The 15,823-nt window shown below is 35.2% G+C and overlaps 1 protein-coding gene across 4 annotated transcripts; it reads left to right on the top strand.

Annotated features, from left to right (window-relative positions):
- The first annotated feature begins 4,066 nt into the window (after window positions 1-4,066).
- Window positions 4,067-9,859, top strand: LOC104216961 (uncharacterized). Of its 4 annotated transcripts, none has more exons than XM_070162689.1 (8): window positions 4,067-4,196; window positions 4,757-5,046; window positions 5,869-5,940; window positions 6,642-6,706; window positions 7,928-8,084; window positions 8,978-9,061; window positions 9,168-9,257; window positions 9,384-9,859. In XM_070162689.1, the coding sequence occupies exons 2-8, from the start codon at window positions 4,777-4,779 to the stop codon at window positions 9,528-9,530; spliced, it is 885 nt and encodes a 294-aa protein (XP_070018790.1). In that variant the 5' UTR covers window positions 4,067-4,196; window positions 4,757-4,776; the 3' UTR covers window positions 9,531-9,859. The 4 variants fall into 4 exon arrangements, with proteins under 4 accessions (XP_070018790.1, XP_070018789.1, XP_009765409.1 ...); XM_070162688.1 differs by having other exon boundaries at window positions 4,088-4,196; window positions 9,168-9,263; XM_009767107.2 differs by lacking the exon at window positions 4,067-4,196 and adding an exon at window positions 4,285-4,421 and having other exon boundaries at window positions 9,168-9,263.
- Window positions 9,860-15,823: the final 5,964 nt, after the last annotated feature.

Raw genomic sequence — 15,823 nt, forward strand, 5'->3', positions numbered from 1 at the left:
TTAATTTGTGGCATGGTAGACTAGGTCATGTTAATATTGCTTCAATTAAAAGACTTAGAAAAATAGAATTAATTGTTGCAGTTAATGTTGATAATTTTTCTAAGTGTCATGTTTGTGTAGAAGCAAAACATACAAAAAAGTCTTTTAAGAATGTAACTAGTAAAAAGACATAATTGCTTGAACTAGTGCATTCAGACTTAGCATATTACAAGAATATTGTTAGTAAGGGTGGAAAGAAATACTACATCACCTTTATAGATGACTTTCTAGATACATTAAGGTATATCTTCTTAAGTCAAAAGATGAGGCTGAAAGCATATTTTTGAAATATAAGGCAAAAGTAAAAAAACAATTAGATAGAAAAATCAAGAGAATTAGGTCTGACATGGGTGGTGAATATAGTAGTAATACTCTAGAAGCCTTTTGTGAGAAAAATTAATGGTATTATACATGAGGTTAGTGCTCCCTATACTCTCCAACAAAATGGTGTAGTTGTACGGAAAAATAGAACCCTTAAGGAAATAATGAATTCTATGCTTTTTTATTTGATAATATGTGGTGGTGGTGGTGGTGGTTTTGGGTCGTGACACTGTTTTATCTACATGCTATGTTCTTAATAAAGTCCCTCATAAGAAGTTAGATAAAACCCTATATGAGTTATAGAAAGAGTTCGCCCCTAACTTAAAAATTCTGAAAGTGTGGAGGTGTTTGGCTAAGGTTGGTCTACCTGATTTTAAACAAGTAACTGTTGGACCCAAGACTTTTGATGTTATTTTTATTGATTATGCTCAAAATAGTACTGCGTATAGATTTTATGTCTTTGAATGATAGTTCTATTTGTGAATCTAGAGGTGCAAAATTTTTTGAGCATGTTTTTCCATTGTAAAATAATTTGCCTAGTGATATGCATAATAATGCTTCTACAATATGTCTGTTAATTCTCATATTTTGCCTTCTTCTAGTGTTACTGCTAAGGAGCATGAAAATGAACTTAGAAGGGGTAAGAGACGTAGAGTTAAAGCTAGCTTTGGTCCTGACTTTATCACTACTTCCTTGACTGAAAATATTGATCTTGATATTTTGAGTGATGAATTATTATCAATCTATTTAATAGAAGAACACCTTAAGACATATAATGAAGTAATGAGGAGCCCATATGTCCGTGCGTATCAATAATAACAACAACACGATAGAAACCTCGTGCAAACATCATCACAGCACGATAGAAACCTCGTGTAAACATCATAACAACAGTACGACAGAAACATCGTGCAAACACCCAAACAATCCTCACAACAATAACACGTGTGCCAAAACATAGCAACTCAATAAAATGGCTCTCAAATATGTGCCCATATGCCACAATATTTCCTCAAAGCAGTTTCAATATTACAACCACACATAGCCCTCAACTCAATAATATTGAATACAACAACGACAACAACAATAATATGAGAATACGACAAGTAAATCAACTCAAAAACTTCATAACACAAAGAAACGGAAGAACAAGCTCAGAAAGAAGGGCACAACAGGAAATAAGGGTCTCAACAAGAATAACTTAACAAGGAAGAGATAATGTGTAGTAGTGACTCAATAAAAGTACAATTCGACAACAAGAGAGAACAGTTCATATGTTATGGACATTCAAGCACTTGAGGGAACTGCCTCTGTCTTTTGAAATTGTGTTGGGCGTGAATTTTTATTTTTCCTTTTCTTTTCTTTGTGCAATTGGATATAAATGCATTTTTCTATGAAAACATCTTCTTGGTGTTGATTTTTTTTTTTTTTTTTTTTTTTGTAATCTGTAGGTGCACGAATAACAAAAACAACTATGTCACACAAACGCTCGCGCATAGCACGAGCACCGGCCATCTAGTACTCGTATAAAACAATGTAATACTAGTGGATTAGTAGTCTTTTACTTGTATAAACAATTCGACAAGCTAGCTTTGTACACTTGCACGCCCACCTTAATTTCACAGATTCTTGAAGCCCCTCGATCATAATAATAATTTCTTTTTTTCATATATATATATATATTAAAGGAATAACACTATCATGCCCCCTCAAACTCCCTGACCCATGAAATACTGCTAGGTTTGTGGACAAAAAACAAAGGGTACGTACATTTTTTTAATAATGATATTCGGTAAACTTCCAAACCTAATTTAAAATAATTTCTCCATCAGAAAATCATTTTAATAGCTAAATGATTCTTTTTAGTCCAAAATAATTTTCTTAATGGAGAGAAATGAAGTGAAATTAGACTTGGTGAATTTTGGTGAAGGTTGATTGATTTTTGGACAAGTTAAGATTCTAAGTTATGTAGTGAAAGTATAGTGATTTTTTCTTTAAAAAAATTTGCTTAGTATTTTTTCTGCAATAAGGTTATAAATGCGAAAAGGGGTCAAAAATATCTCTATCGTTTGCTAATTGGTTTATAAATACTCTCCGTCCATTTATCCGTTCAAAAAAATACACTCCATCCATCTATCCGTTCAAAAAAACACACGAAGTTAATTCTATTAACAAAACCACCCCCGCGACTAACGACAGAACTGATGGAGTGTGTTTTTTTGAACGGATAGATGGACGGATGATATTTATAAACCATTTAGCAAACGATAGGGATAGTTTTGGCCCTTTTTCGTTCATTTAGTGATATGACGATTTTTAATTGGGCCACGGGGCAATCTTTGACTGGAACAAAAAATGGATATTATTTCAACCCATTTACCTTATCCGACCCCTTTACAAAAATGGGTAGTATCTATTACACCCATTCCCACTCATCTGATCTCCCCCTTTCTTCTTCTCCAATTGGGACACTGCATGCACACAATAACAAATTAATTAAAGAATAGATAAAACCCAAAATCAAATAACCCGAAATTCAAATCAGATTCTGAAATTTCTCCAATCAAACTCAGAATAAGTATTGAAACTCTTAAATGGAAAATCAACAGATACATTTGGATTGTTAAGTAAGAAGACAATGATCAAAACAAACTAAAAATCTGAAACAAAAAAATTGAGTCCAAATGCTAAAATTGTCCAAATATATCAATCAAATCTAGGAGAAATATTGAAACTTTGTAAAGGACAAGTAATGGAAATCTTTGGATTGTTCATAAGAAGACAAAAGAGCCACGAAATAACAGAGAAAAAAATAACTACATATAACAGATACAAGCACACAAGAAAATTGAAACCAAGGTGCTAATAAGCTTGAAATTATCACATTCTAGGATAAAGATTGAATCTATAAAAGGTAAAAAAGAGAGTAAATGGTTACCTTTGGGATGTTCATAAAAAAAAAAGAGGAGGACAAAGAGTCATGAATTACAGATGAAGTGAAAGCCAAAGCCAAAGCCATATTTTCAAACACAAAGAAAGATTTGTTTCAACAAAGAAACGCTAAAAATTCTTTGTGAGATGAGAGTGGGTGTGCTAGGTGATAAGGAAAAAGAGAGGGAAAAGAAAGCAAAGAAAAAGAAAGAAAATAATTAGGCGGGTCAAATAAATAGGGTCGGACCAGGTAAATGGGTAAAAGATTGCAGTAAAAGATTACCACGTGGCCCAATTAAAAATCGTCATTTCATTAAATGAACGAAAAAGAGCCAAAACTATCCCTATCGTTTGTTAAATGGTTTATAAATACCCTCCGTCCATCTATCCGTTCAAAAAAATACACTCCATCAGTTCTGTCGTTAATCGCGGAGGTATTTTTATTAATAAAATTAACTTCGTGTGTTCTTTTGAACGGATAAATGGACGGAGTGTATTTTTTTGAACGGATAAATAGACGGAGAATATTTATAAACCATTTAGCAAACAATAAGGATGGTTTTGACCCTTTTCCGTTATAAATGTGATGTCCTTTTGTGCAATTAATCCTAAAATTTGAATACCTATGTACTTGCAATACATTGTTCCAAAAACAAAAAGGATAAAGCTGTAAAGCTTCTAATTGGAGCAATTTTACGAGGAAGACCGCTAACAAAAAATAACAATAAGAAAAGGTCAAAAACAAAAAACAAAAAATAACGCGGACATTCGGTGTTCGGTTTGTACAATTTCAAAGCTTAAATACAAACTCTACCTCCTCCATTATTTTTTTTCTTGGTTGTGCAACAAAACCGCGTATTTGTTCTCCTTTTCCACTATCATTTTTTGATTCTCTCTTTCTTCAGGTACATTTTACTACTACTTTTCTCTGCTTCTTTTTTTTTTTTTTTTAATTAAATAATTTCTCTTTCCCATTTGACTTGTTTTTTTTAGAGATCGCTGTTCTTGCTGAGTTTCTCGGCTTGAGCGGTGATTTTCTTTTTGTAGAAATTTCCCAGGCCTGTATCCAATTTTCTTTTATTTTTTCCCTTTTCTATCAAATCTATCATATGATCTCAACTAGTTTGAAGGTGAGATATAGTTGTTATTGTTCTTTTATTGGATTATCTTGCTTTTGCTCGTATAATATGACTAAACCCAAATTGTGAAATTGGTGGTTATTTTGATTTCTGGAATAAAGATCTCACTTTTATTCATATAATTTCTTACCCCAGATTGTGAAATTGGTGTTTTATTTGGATTTCGTGAATAAAGATCTTACCTTTATTCATATAATTAACCCCAAACCGCGAAATTAGTTTTTTATTTTTGATTTTCTGAAAAAAGATCTTACCTTTATTCATACAAACGAAGTTCAACTAATTTGGGACCCGATTGAGAATAGGAGTTTTGTTTTCTAATGTAGGAATATTGTCGTTGTATAAAATGGGAGAGCATTTGGTGGTGAATGATGACCGGGTTGTGAACCCAGATGGAGGAGAAACGGTTCAAATTGCCGTTGAGAACAGGAAGAAGCCAGAAGTGGAAGGACCCTCTTCTTCAAAGACTGGAAAGGAGAAAGAATTGGCCATGGAAGAAGAAGAAGAAGCTAATGAGGAGGTTCCATTAATTGGGAATGCAGAGTGCCGCATTTGCCAAGACGAAGATTCCTTGAACAATTTGGAGAGCCCTTGTGCTTGTAGTGGAAGTCTCAAGGTGAATTTTCTATTTTCACTCCCGTTATCTTTGTTGTTAGCAAATTTAGATATTCTCTTATTGAGTCGCAAAAATATTCAAATACACTCATACCCATGCACACCTTACATTTTAGTTGTTTTCTTGAAACTCCCTTTTCCTAATTGTTCCTTCTCTTGTCTTCCATAAATTGTTCATTAGAAGTCAGCTTTTACTTTTTGTCTTGAGTTAGGATCTTTCTCCTGGTCAACTGTACGTCAACAATCATTTCATAGGCTGCCCAAATTCCCTTGTGTGCTATCCTCTGGGTGATGGTGGTCTTGTCCGTTCTTAGGATTGCTTAGTTATGTCTCCATGGTGCCTCATTGGTAGAGGCAAACCTATGTGTAACCTTGAGGGGTCACCTAACCCCGTAAACTTTGACAGAAATTTTGTATATGTATATGAACATACCTTGAAAATGGTTAATTTAAATCACTTAGCAACCTGAACACTAAAAGCCTTTAGGGGACTTTGTTTGAGAAGAATATTGGTGCCCCCGTCGCGTTAAAATTCTGGGTCTGCCTCTGCTCATTGGTGATCTCATCCATGTTTTAGGCGATTATCTGGAGCCCCTAAAACAACCTTTCTTCCCTTATTCCGGTTGCACAAGTCTCAATTTTGCTGTTTTCATTTATTGTACTGATAGAGCATGTGATTTATTACAGTTAGGTATTTCAAGTTCTTGCTCAGCTCTACAGTCTTTCCGCCGTATTTTCTTTCTTTAATTGTTCTGCTTTTCTTTTAATGTATGAGTAGTTTGTCTAAGTGCTAATGATTTTAGTAAATGCAATTGACCTGCAGTATGCACATCGGAAATGTGTTCAACACTGGTGCAATGAGAAGGGCGACATTACTTGTGAGATTTGCCATCAGGTATGTCTCTGTTCTAGTTGATTTGCACAATGTTGCATATTATGAGATAGGTGAAAAGACTTGTTTATTAAATAAGCCTGTTTTCATCGTATGCCAAAAAAGGAAAAAAATCACCAAAGAGAAAGTAAAAGTTTTCCTGCTTTTGTCACCATTCGTTAATATTTGTTCTTTTTGTTAAGTTGTGCAGTGGAAAAGAAATGGTTCCTTCTAGCACATGGAACTGAATCACGGTACTCAATGTGATATGTTTTGTGATGTGAATTCTTTTTCTTTCTCAAAGAAAATAGTTTCATTTTATGATATGAGCACGTATGTCAATGAGGATGTTCTTGCAAATTACCTCAATGTCTCACTAGACTTTTAGTTTTGGAAGCTTTTTACTTGTCTAAAATTTCTATATTACAATCATGATTTTGATGTATTACATACATATGCATGAGTGCAAGATTCGAATTTCTTTATTATAGATAGGATCAATGCTTAGGTTTGTCAAGTCAATGTTTTTGTATTCACCTATAGTCATTCTATTCTCTTTTGTAAGCCTCTTGGGGCTATATGTAGTTCGCCATCTGATCATCAGTAATTACAGATTTCTGGGAACTTTTGATTGAGCTTGATGCTTTTAGATTATTGCATTTTCTATTGTTCTTCCATCTTACTGTATCATATAATAACTTCTCATTTTTATTTTCAACATGCAGCCATACCAACCTGGTTACACTGCCCCTCCTCGAGCTCAGCCAGAGGAGACTATTATAGATATTGGGTGAGTTTACTTTCTTAACTGGTTATTTTTTTTGTTAATTTTCTCTTATGTCTTCCCTTTTATGTTAGCTTTTCAAATAGTGTTGTTAAAGGCATGCTTGAGTATTGTAATGAGGCACAACACTCTGCTGAGCATTTTTCTAGGATAGGCATACTTCACTAAGGCACCGAGGCGCGGAGGCATTCACCTACAACAATACCAACCAGCCAACATTTTTAATTGGGAAAGGGGGCAAATGATTTGCCCTGTACTATTCAAAATTGAGTAACTTTGTCGTCCATTGGACTTTTGGTCTAATATTTTTCTTGCCACTAGGAAAAGGTTTCTTTTCGCACTTGACCCCAAATGGAGCCCCAAACCCAAGGGCAATTTTAAACCATAGTCAAAAGTTGAGGGGTAAATTTGGATCTTTTTTCCTCAAAGAATTTGGGCATGCGGAGTCCATCCATTTCACGCTGGAGCTCCATCAATGTCAAGTACGAGACTATTTGCTATAGGCAAGGTTATGAATTGAGCAAAAGTCTAATGGAGGGTAAAATTGAGCATTTTCAGATAGTACAATGGCAATTCGGACCTTTTTCCTTTTTAAATTAGGTTAGTTTGGGAATATCATGGTTGGTATCTCAAAAGGGTCACCTCTAAATAAGTATGGCAATCAAAATAATGTAGTAACTGTTAAGAGAACAATTCAAAGAGAAAAGAATATGTAATATGTGATACCAATGAGAGTCATCAGGCCATTAAGGAGGAGGAGGAGGAGGTTATGGGAACTGGAAGTTCAGTAAGAAAACTAGTCATTAAATCTGAGTTAGACACTAATCTGCATATTTAGGGTGGTTTTTTAACTTGATTGACGTGCTTTTGCGTATTTTTCACTTAATCAAAGTTATTCCAATTCCTCTGCATACATACTTGTTATTTTTACTTAATAGGTTTTTCATCTTATATATCTGTATATATATATTTAAAGATGTAAGATGTAACTTTTAGTTTTTCTTCACTTACGGCTCATTTTAATTGCAGTTGCACGTAAAGCTCCAAAGCATGCTTCGCCTTTAACAATACTGTGTACAATTTAGATGAATCATGGTCATTGTGTTATATTGTTTCCTATTTGTTTTTTTCTTTTCAAATATTAGTTAAGTGGTGGTGTTGGTAATGAAGATTCAGCATTTTTACTTCGTAGTTCATTAGCTATTTTGTTGCCTCACTGTTGTGCAGGGGAGGATGGCAAATCGCTGGGACCCCTCTTGATTTACATGATCCTCGCTTTTTGGCGATTAGAGAGGCTGAACGTCAACTTTTGGAAGCTGAATATGATGATTATAATGCCACAAATGCAAGTGGCGTTGCATTCTGCCGTTCTGCTGCTCTAATTGTAAGCATTTACTGCTATTTGTCCCAGAGAAAAGCTAGAATTCTGAGCCTCTATCTCTTCTCTCATTGCCTCAGTCAAGCTTGATTCACCTTGTAGGAGCTAAGTTGCTTGGACTCTTTACTTTTGGTTCCGCACACGTGTTGACACGACGTTGGTGTGGTTGTGGGATCCGTAGCGGATCTGGTCAACCAATTTTGGGTACTTTGACCAAAATTAACGGAGAAAGTTGGGATAGATCCAATGATTTCTGAAATCAATACAATAGCTAAGGTAAAATTGAAGAAAATGAAATACCTTGTATATAGAAATTCCTATGTCAGGCCTTTTCCTTTTATCTCCTTCTCGGATTCTCCTCTTGATCAATATTTTCTCCTTCTCAAAACACCTTCTAAGTTTTCCTCATAACGTCTAACTCTATTTTTAGATATTTGAATTATTTTTAGCCGAATCCCCGCGCCCTTACCTGGATCCGTACCCCCTACTCTTAAAATTTAGACCACGAAGGATCCAACCTCTAGATCTGCACCCGTATCAAACGCCCGCACCCGAATCCAAGCAACTCAGTGTAGGAGTGGGTAAATACCTCTTAGTCACTTCCACTCCAAAGAACAACAATAATCCAAAATGCTGAGTTTTTAAAACTATTCTTGTAGGTAAACAAGAGAAATTTTTTAGGGACACAGATGTTGCTTCTTCCACTATGCTTATTCATTTATCTAAAGGTTTCCTTTATTTTCTATATTTCAATAGGCTCTGAAGAAAATGTCAATTTAGAAACAGTTACACCTTTATGTCATTATTTGGTTGGAGTTGGAGCTGGTGTCTACAAAGACACTGGTATTTATTAAAGTTGCAATTAATACTGATGATCCACATAATTTTTTGACTGGCAGTTAATGGCTTTTCTGCTCTTGCGCCATGCATTACCTGTAGCAGATGCAGACGGAGACGACGAAGATCCATCTGCTTTCTTCTCGGTAATTTTGGATATCCATATGTGCTATTTTCTTCTATCTATTTCTTGTAAAAAGATTTCTTATTAATGCTGGAAACTATATGTCCAATCAATGTGTGGTCTTGCAGCTTTTCTTGCTTCGGTTAATTGGCTTTCTTTTACCGTGCTACATCATGGTCTGGGCCATCAGCATTTTGCAGCAGCGCAGGCAAAGAGAGGTTGATGTTAGTTCTGCTGTTTGAATATTTTGCTGTAAATTTGCCAAAATACTTTAAATAAGCGTCGTATATGTTTCTTTACTGACAATTGATCGTAAAGCTTGTGATCATGGTTTGGTGAAGCAGGAGGCAGCAGCATTAGCAACAGCACAATTTGCATTTGTGGTACAATCTGGGCAGTCGACAGGTGTACAGTTTGCCATGGCATCAGCTACACCTTCTGTCCCTGCATCGGCAGACTCGTCTGTGCCTGCACCACTGGATCGTGTTTAAAAGAGTTGTGACATGTGCATACCAGTTCCTTTTATGAAAGGTTCCAGCAACCGGCCTCGTCTTTTAACCCTAAATGCTGCATTCTGTTTTGTAAGTAGTATTATGGATAATAGCAGCATACTGATGTTTCAAGAACCAACAATTTTTACCAAGCTGTATATTACATTCTTTTGATCTTGGCATGTGTAACTATAACATTTAGTACAATCTTCACATCTGGATAAGACCAGTTTTGTAACATACTGCATGTCTTATAGGGACCCCTGGCTTTTCATGTCAGCTAAAAACTCGCCATCTCGAATTTATTTCAAATTACTGTTGAATATTTATTTTTAAGGTTTTGTAGAAAGATCAACACTATTAGATGCATATATAGACGAACATTCTTGTATCCACGTTAATAGGAATCCTTTCCCCTTTGTACAATTTATATATTTGGCCGAATTAACTTAAAAGTGAAAAAGTGTTTTTCTTGAACTACTGATTTGGTAAACATTCTGTTTGCAGTGTCCCACTGTGTCTTTCAAAATTTAAGCTTTAACAAAGAGTTGTCTTTGTGAGCCCACACAACTTAAAGTTCGATATTCTCCAGCGATCTGTTACCAATTACATCATTATGTCTATACGAGATCTTTGTTAGCAGATAAGGTGTAATTTCATGTATGATTCAACTTTGCCGGGTTCAATTTTAGGTTCTTACCGTTGAACTCATTTCAGTATTGAAATTATAAGTTCAAAATTAGTTTTTTTGAATGCTTATACATAATCATATTCGTGGAATGTCATAACTCATATGCTCTATTTAATTACGGTACCAAAACAAAACAATGCACAAATTCTTGATTTATTTCTTCGTAGAAGACGTCCAAACTCATAAGCCTAAGAAGTAAAAATCTCGAAGTCTCCAGAGCAGAATGCATTGTAAGCATCAAATTTCCCATTTGGATGCAGTCTTCTACTTTTCTACAAATGAACTTTTGTCTTTAGCTCTTTTTACGTATAATAAATAAATAAAGTTAGCTCCTTAGGACATAGGACGAAATCATGAAACAACAAATCAAGATTCTCATGGCCAAACCTTAGCTTTAGAGCATTTAATAAGTACGTCTAACTTTATATTAGCACACCGGCAAATTAATAGTTCCCTCCAATACCGAATCACTACTTTATTTGGAGGAGAAATTAAAGGGTTTAGAGTGTTCTACCTTGGTTGGACAATTTTAACCTTATGAGTTAGATTTGAGGTTATGCTCCACGTTCATTTTCTTAACATGATATAACAACCTTTTCTTGATATGTACAAGTTAGTCTTAAATCTAGTGCAGAGCTACAATTATGCTTAAGCAGAACTCAGTAGTTTTAGCCTAAATTCTGTATTTATGTTAAAAATTGTACGAAATATGTATAAAAATTTATCCAATACTCAAATAATCTACCTTTCTAGCATCCAAAACTTATAAATTCAAAATCCTACATCTGGCTCTGTCTTCCATATGGGTTGTGCTAATCTCTCTCTATGTCATTGCAATTTTGTAAATACTATAGAGGAGGTCCATATACCTATGTTGCAAGAGAAAATGTGTGTGTGTGTGTGTAAACAAATATAAAAAGAATAGAAACCCAAAATATTTTTCATGGTTATATAAGTTGGACAATTTCACTGTTAAGATCAATCCATTGGCACAGTGCAATTGAATAAAGTATCATATCCTACGCTTTAGAATGTTCCAACTTGCATGTGATTTTCTCTAATATCATACACTAGATCAAAGCAAAATAAAGAAAAAAAGTGGTCAGCCTGGTTAAACGAGAAAAAAGAAAAGCAAAAATAATTAATTTCAAATTAGAGAAAGCTACACTTGGATTGGGTTTATTTGAATAGGGAATACTGGGCCTGTCAACCAAAATAAAGAGCAAAAGAAAAGCATAAAGAAACACATTTAGCACAAGAAACCAGGACTGCTGTTTTTGCTGCATAGAGAAGAGAGCTTGGAATTCTAAAGTGAGATTTTCCTGATGGCATAAAGCTAGTGTTTGGTTTTTTATTAGGGGAATAAGATTTTCTACTCCCCCACATTTCTTTTTTTTTTTTTTTTATCACATTTTGCTTTACCAATCTTGTAGTTTGGCTGCTTAATCTCACCAAAAAGACTTTCTTCCTTAATACCTAAGTAAGCTTTGATTAGCAAATATAGCATGTACACTCAAGAACATCATAATTAAGAGTTTAACTTTTATATACTGACAACGCAAAGAGATTTTTGTACTAGTACATCACCTAAAAATTTTTTGTACTAGTACATCACCTAAAAATAAGTACAGTGACGGTTTATAATAAGTGTAATTAGAAACGTGATAAATTGGGTTGGCAACCTACTATGATAGATTAAATTACACTGAGAGTATATCTTTACTATATAAAAGTTAAACACAATAATTAATTGGAATTCCGGTCTATGTTGCTCGGACTCTTCGAAAATATTGCTGGGTGCGTGTCGGATCCTCCAAAAATAGTATATTTTTGGAGGATCCGACACGAGTGCGGCATCATTTTGGAGAGTCCGCACAACATAAATTCCAATGGCATTTACATGTAAGCACAGTGAGATGATGTGGCATGCTGACTACTAGTTCAAGTGACCAAATTGGTCTTTGTTTAGAAGACAAAGGCAAGGCTAATGATAGAGACATATGGAAACAAGTGAAAAAATATGCTTAGCTTCTCAAAGATGTTGTTCCAAGGCCTTTATTCAACCCTAGTCATACCTATTCCTTTTATAACAGCCTTAATTTGCTTCATCTGTACATATTATGATTAGAGTGAATCTAAACTCCTTGACATATTCTGGGACCCCTCCTGTTTTATTCTTTCCAAATCCTATAAGAAATAAACCAGAAGGCTCATATCTACAGAAATAGTCACAAAAGAAAAAAAATCTTATTGATGATATAAATGCTACTGATATTTCTATTTTCTCCCAAACACCAGAAGAAACCATGATTTTTACTACTCAAAAGCCATTTGTGCTCCTTATTTGCATAGGACTATTAGCAGTATTTCCAGAAAAATCTTATTCTATAACAAGTTCACAGCTTGTTTTGAGATGGAGCACAAGACAGCAGGGGCTAATGTCAAGGAGTCAGCATATGCTCGCGGGGTTAGTCACAAAAGAATTGAACACAACAAATGTTAAACCAGCACCAGTAAGCAAAACATTTGATCCCAATCGCTCGAGCAAACGAAGAGTTAGAAAAGGATCAGATCCTATTCACAATAGGTCCTGATAAAACAAAGTCTGTTTTACTTCAATATGGTAATTATATGTTTGCTGAGCTTCACATTTGGACAAGTTATGTGTTGTTCTTGTCTATCTTTAAAGTTTTGATATAGAGACATGTGTACATAGTCAAGGCTCAGGAGTTAGTCGACAGTGGCTTAAATAGCAAGAAGATAGGCAAACTCTCTGATATTTTGATCAGTTTGAATTCATTTGTTTTTCTGTTTGTCTGACAAATCAGTTTGAATTCATTGGTTTCTTTGAGATGTAATGATTTTTATCTTTTCCTCTTTCTTCTCTAAGATTGAATTCTTTCTTTAACCATAGAAGTAGGTTATCATGAATTTTCTTTGAGTATAATCATGAGTGAGATGATGATCAGTTTACTTCCAATATGGTTACTCAAAATAGTTTACTCCTATTATCATCATTCAGAAGAATTTTCTATCCTATAGGTATTATTTAGAATTTTGTTTTTGCTTTATGAAGGTGAACCTTGACGTAACTAGTAAAGTTGCTGCCATGTGACCGGGAGGTCATGGGTTCGAGCCGTGGAAACAACGTCTTGCAGAAATGTAGGGTAAAACTGCATACAATAGACCCTTGTGGTCCAACCCTTCCCCGGACCCCGTGTATAGCGGGCTGCCCTTTTTGTTTCTGCTTTCTCTCTATATATCAAGGAAACTACACAACATTAACAGATAGTTTCCATTTGAGCAATTACATCAATCTTTTTATTGTGAGATCTTATCTCTTAATCACAAACACATCAAGTCAAGTGATGCTTCATGCAAAGAAGAGGTTGCAATGCCCTTAGAAAAATAAGATACTCGTAGCATAAATGAAGGAGTCCACACTCTTTCATCAGAGGAAATTGAATGTTGTAAGTCTTAAATTCAGTGAATTGGTCAAATTTCTGATTCAGTTACTCCAAAGCGATTCAGTTAAGTGTTCCATTTTATTAGTTTACACAGATCAATTCTGAAGATACAAACCGCATAGATTAAACTTGTGGAGATTTTTGATTTATCATGAATCGGTTTCTGAGATCTGCATGAGTGTATTGGGGGATGGATACTGAAGCAAGTAACAAAGAATTTTGTTTTGCAAAATACTGTTTTTTCAATACATGAGCAAAAGTTGACTGTATTGGGAAAAAAACTGAATTTATATTAAAGATGATGTGGCATGACACGTGGATTAGTTGAATGGTCAAAGAACAGCAATTGACTAAGAGGCACGGTGAAAACAGCCACGGGAAGAAGAATTTAAATAAGCACGAGACGACGTATAGATACGAGTCTCGTACCAATTTAAATTATTTGCAGCCAACGGATTAGAAGGCATTGAAAGCAAGGATCAGATGACAGAAAGGAGTCCAAATTCATTATTAAATGTCTGATACGTTATAAAGTTGGTATTTAATAGGAATGATTGTATAACGGCTTATTTAATGTCATTTATTGCTCATGATTATATCATTAAAACTGATGCTTTATTCCTTTACCTAGAATGATCTATAAAAGGAAGAAGTATCATCATTTGTAAGGACACGAGATACTATTGAGAATACACTGAAATACTTATCTATTTACCCTCTACCATTGTTCTCAAAAGTATTTTATTTTTTGTCTCCTGATTATCAGTAACCCGAATTTTTCTTTTAGCTTTGACCAAGGACTCAGATTTTTGGTTAAACAAATTGGTTCCGTTACCGGGAATCTGATAATCTTTCCTTTTAAGCTATATCTTATCTATTATCGTCACCATGTCAAACAATAACGCCGACAACAACAGTAACAACACATTGGGAAACCATGAGAATCAAATACATCAAAATCAAGATATCGTGGTTCCCTCTCCTTTAAATTCACCACGTCAATCTCGTGAAGGCACTCCTGTTACTGAATCCCGTGCTGATCAACAAGAGCAATCTGAACATTTTGAAGGAGTTACAACTGAAGCTTTGCAAAAGCTAATCGATGCACAAGTCGGCAAAGCTCTTCAGGCACTTGTTAGTCGATTGCCTGCTGCGCCACCTACGCCGACTCCTAATAATAATACATTGGAGAACCCCCGTTCTGGTCTTGATAATTCTGGAAACGGAGCAACCCCCAGTGAACCACAAGAAGGGGGACCAGGTAATTTAAATAATTCATATTTGCAAAATTTAGTACTAACCTTGCAGAAACAGCTGAAGGAACAAAATGAGCGAATAGAGCAAATCCCTGGAGTTCCACCAATAATAAAAGGAGTAGACATGGACAAATACTCACAACAACCATGGAAGCCTAGTGCTGCTCCCCTTCCAATTTCGAAAAAATTCAAAATGCCTGACATCCCGAAATATGATGGTACTACAGACCCACGTGACCACGTGACTGCATTTACAACTGGCGTGAAAGGCAACGACTTGACCAAACAAGAAATTGAATCAGTATTGGTCAAGAAATTTGGAGAAACACTCACCAAGGGTGCATTAACCTGGTATTCTCTTTTATCTGAAAATTCTATTAATTCTTTTGCTGAGCTTGCAGATTCTTTTATTAAAGCACATTCGGGAGCACAAAAAGTTGAGAAAAGGATGGAAGATATCTTCAAAATCAAACAAGGGGATTCGGAGTTGCTTAGAAACTTCGTTGATAGGTTCCAACGTGAAAGAATGACTCTACCTCGTGTGCCTGACAATTGGGCTGCTATAGCTTTTGCAAGTAATTTAAATGACAAAAGTTCTGAAGCCACGAGACGACTCAAAGAAAGTCTTCGAGAATTTCCTGCAACCACATGGAATGATGTTTACAATAGGTATAGCACGAAGCTGCGAATCGAAGAAGATACCGTACCTAAGCTCCATCATGAAGAAAGGGAGGTACTCGAAGGTCAGATTCCGAAAAAAGATCAGGTAAAAATAGGTACGATCCATATATGGGACCCGCAGGAAAGGACCCACGATCTAAGCAAGATAACCAACAATACGATCAAAAGTCAAGGAACCGGGATTCTAGCTCTTCTTCA

Source organism: Nicotiana sylvestris, chromosome 11 (assembly GCF_000393655.2).
Source record: "Nicotiana sylvestris chromosome 11, ASM39365v2, whole genome shotgun sequence".
Classification (NCBI taxonomy): Eukaryota; Viridiplantae; Streptophyta; class Magnoliopsida; order Solanales; family Solanaceae; genus Nicotiana; species Nicotiana sylvestris.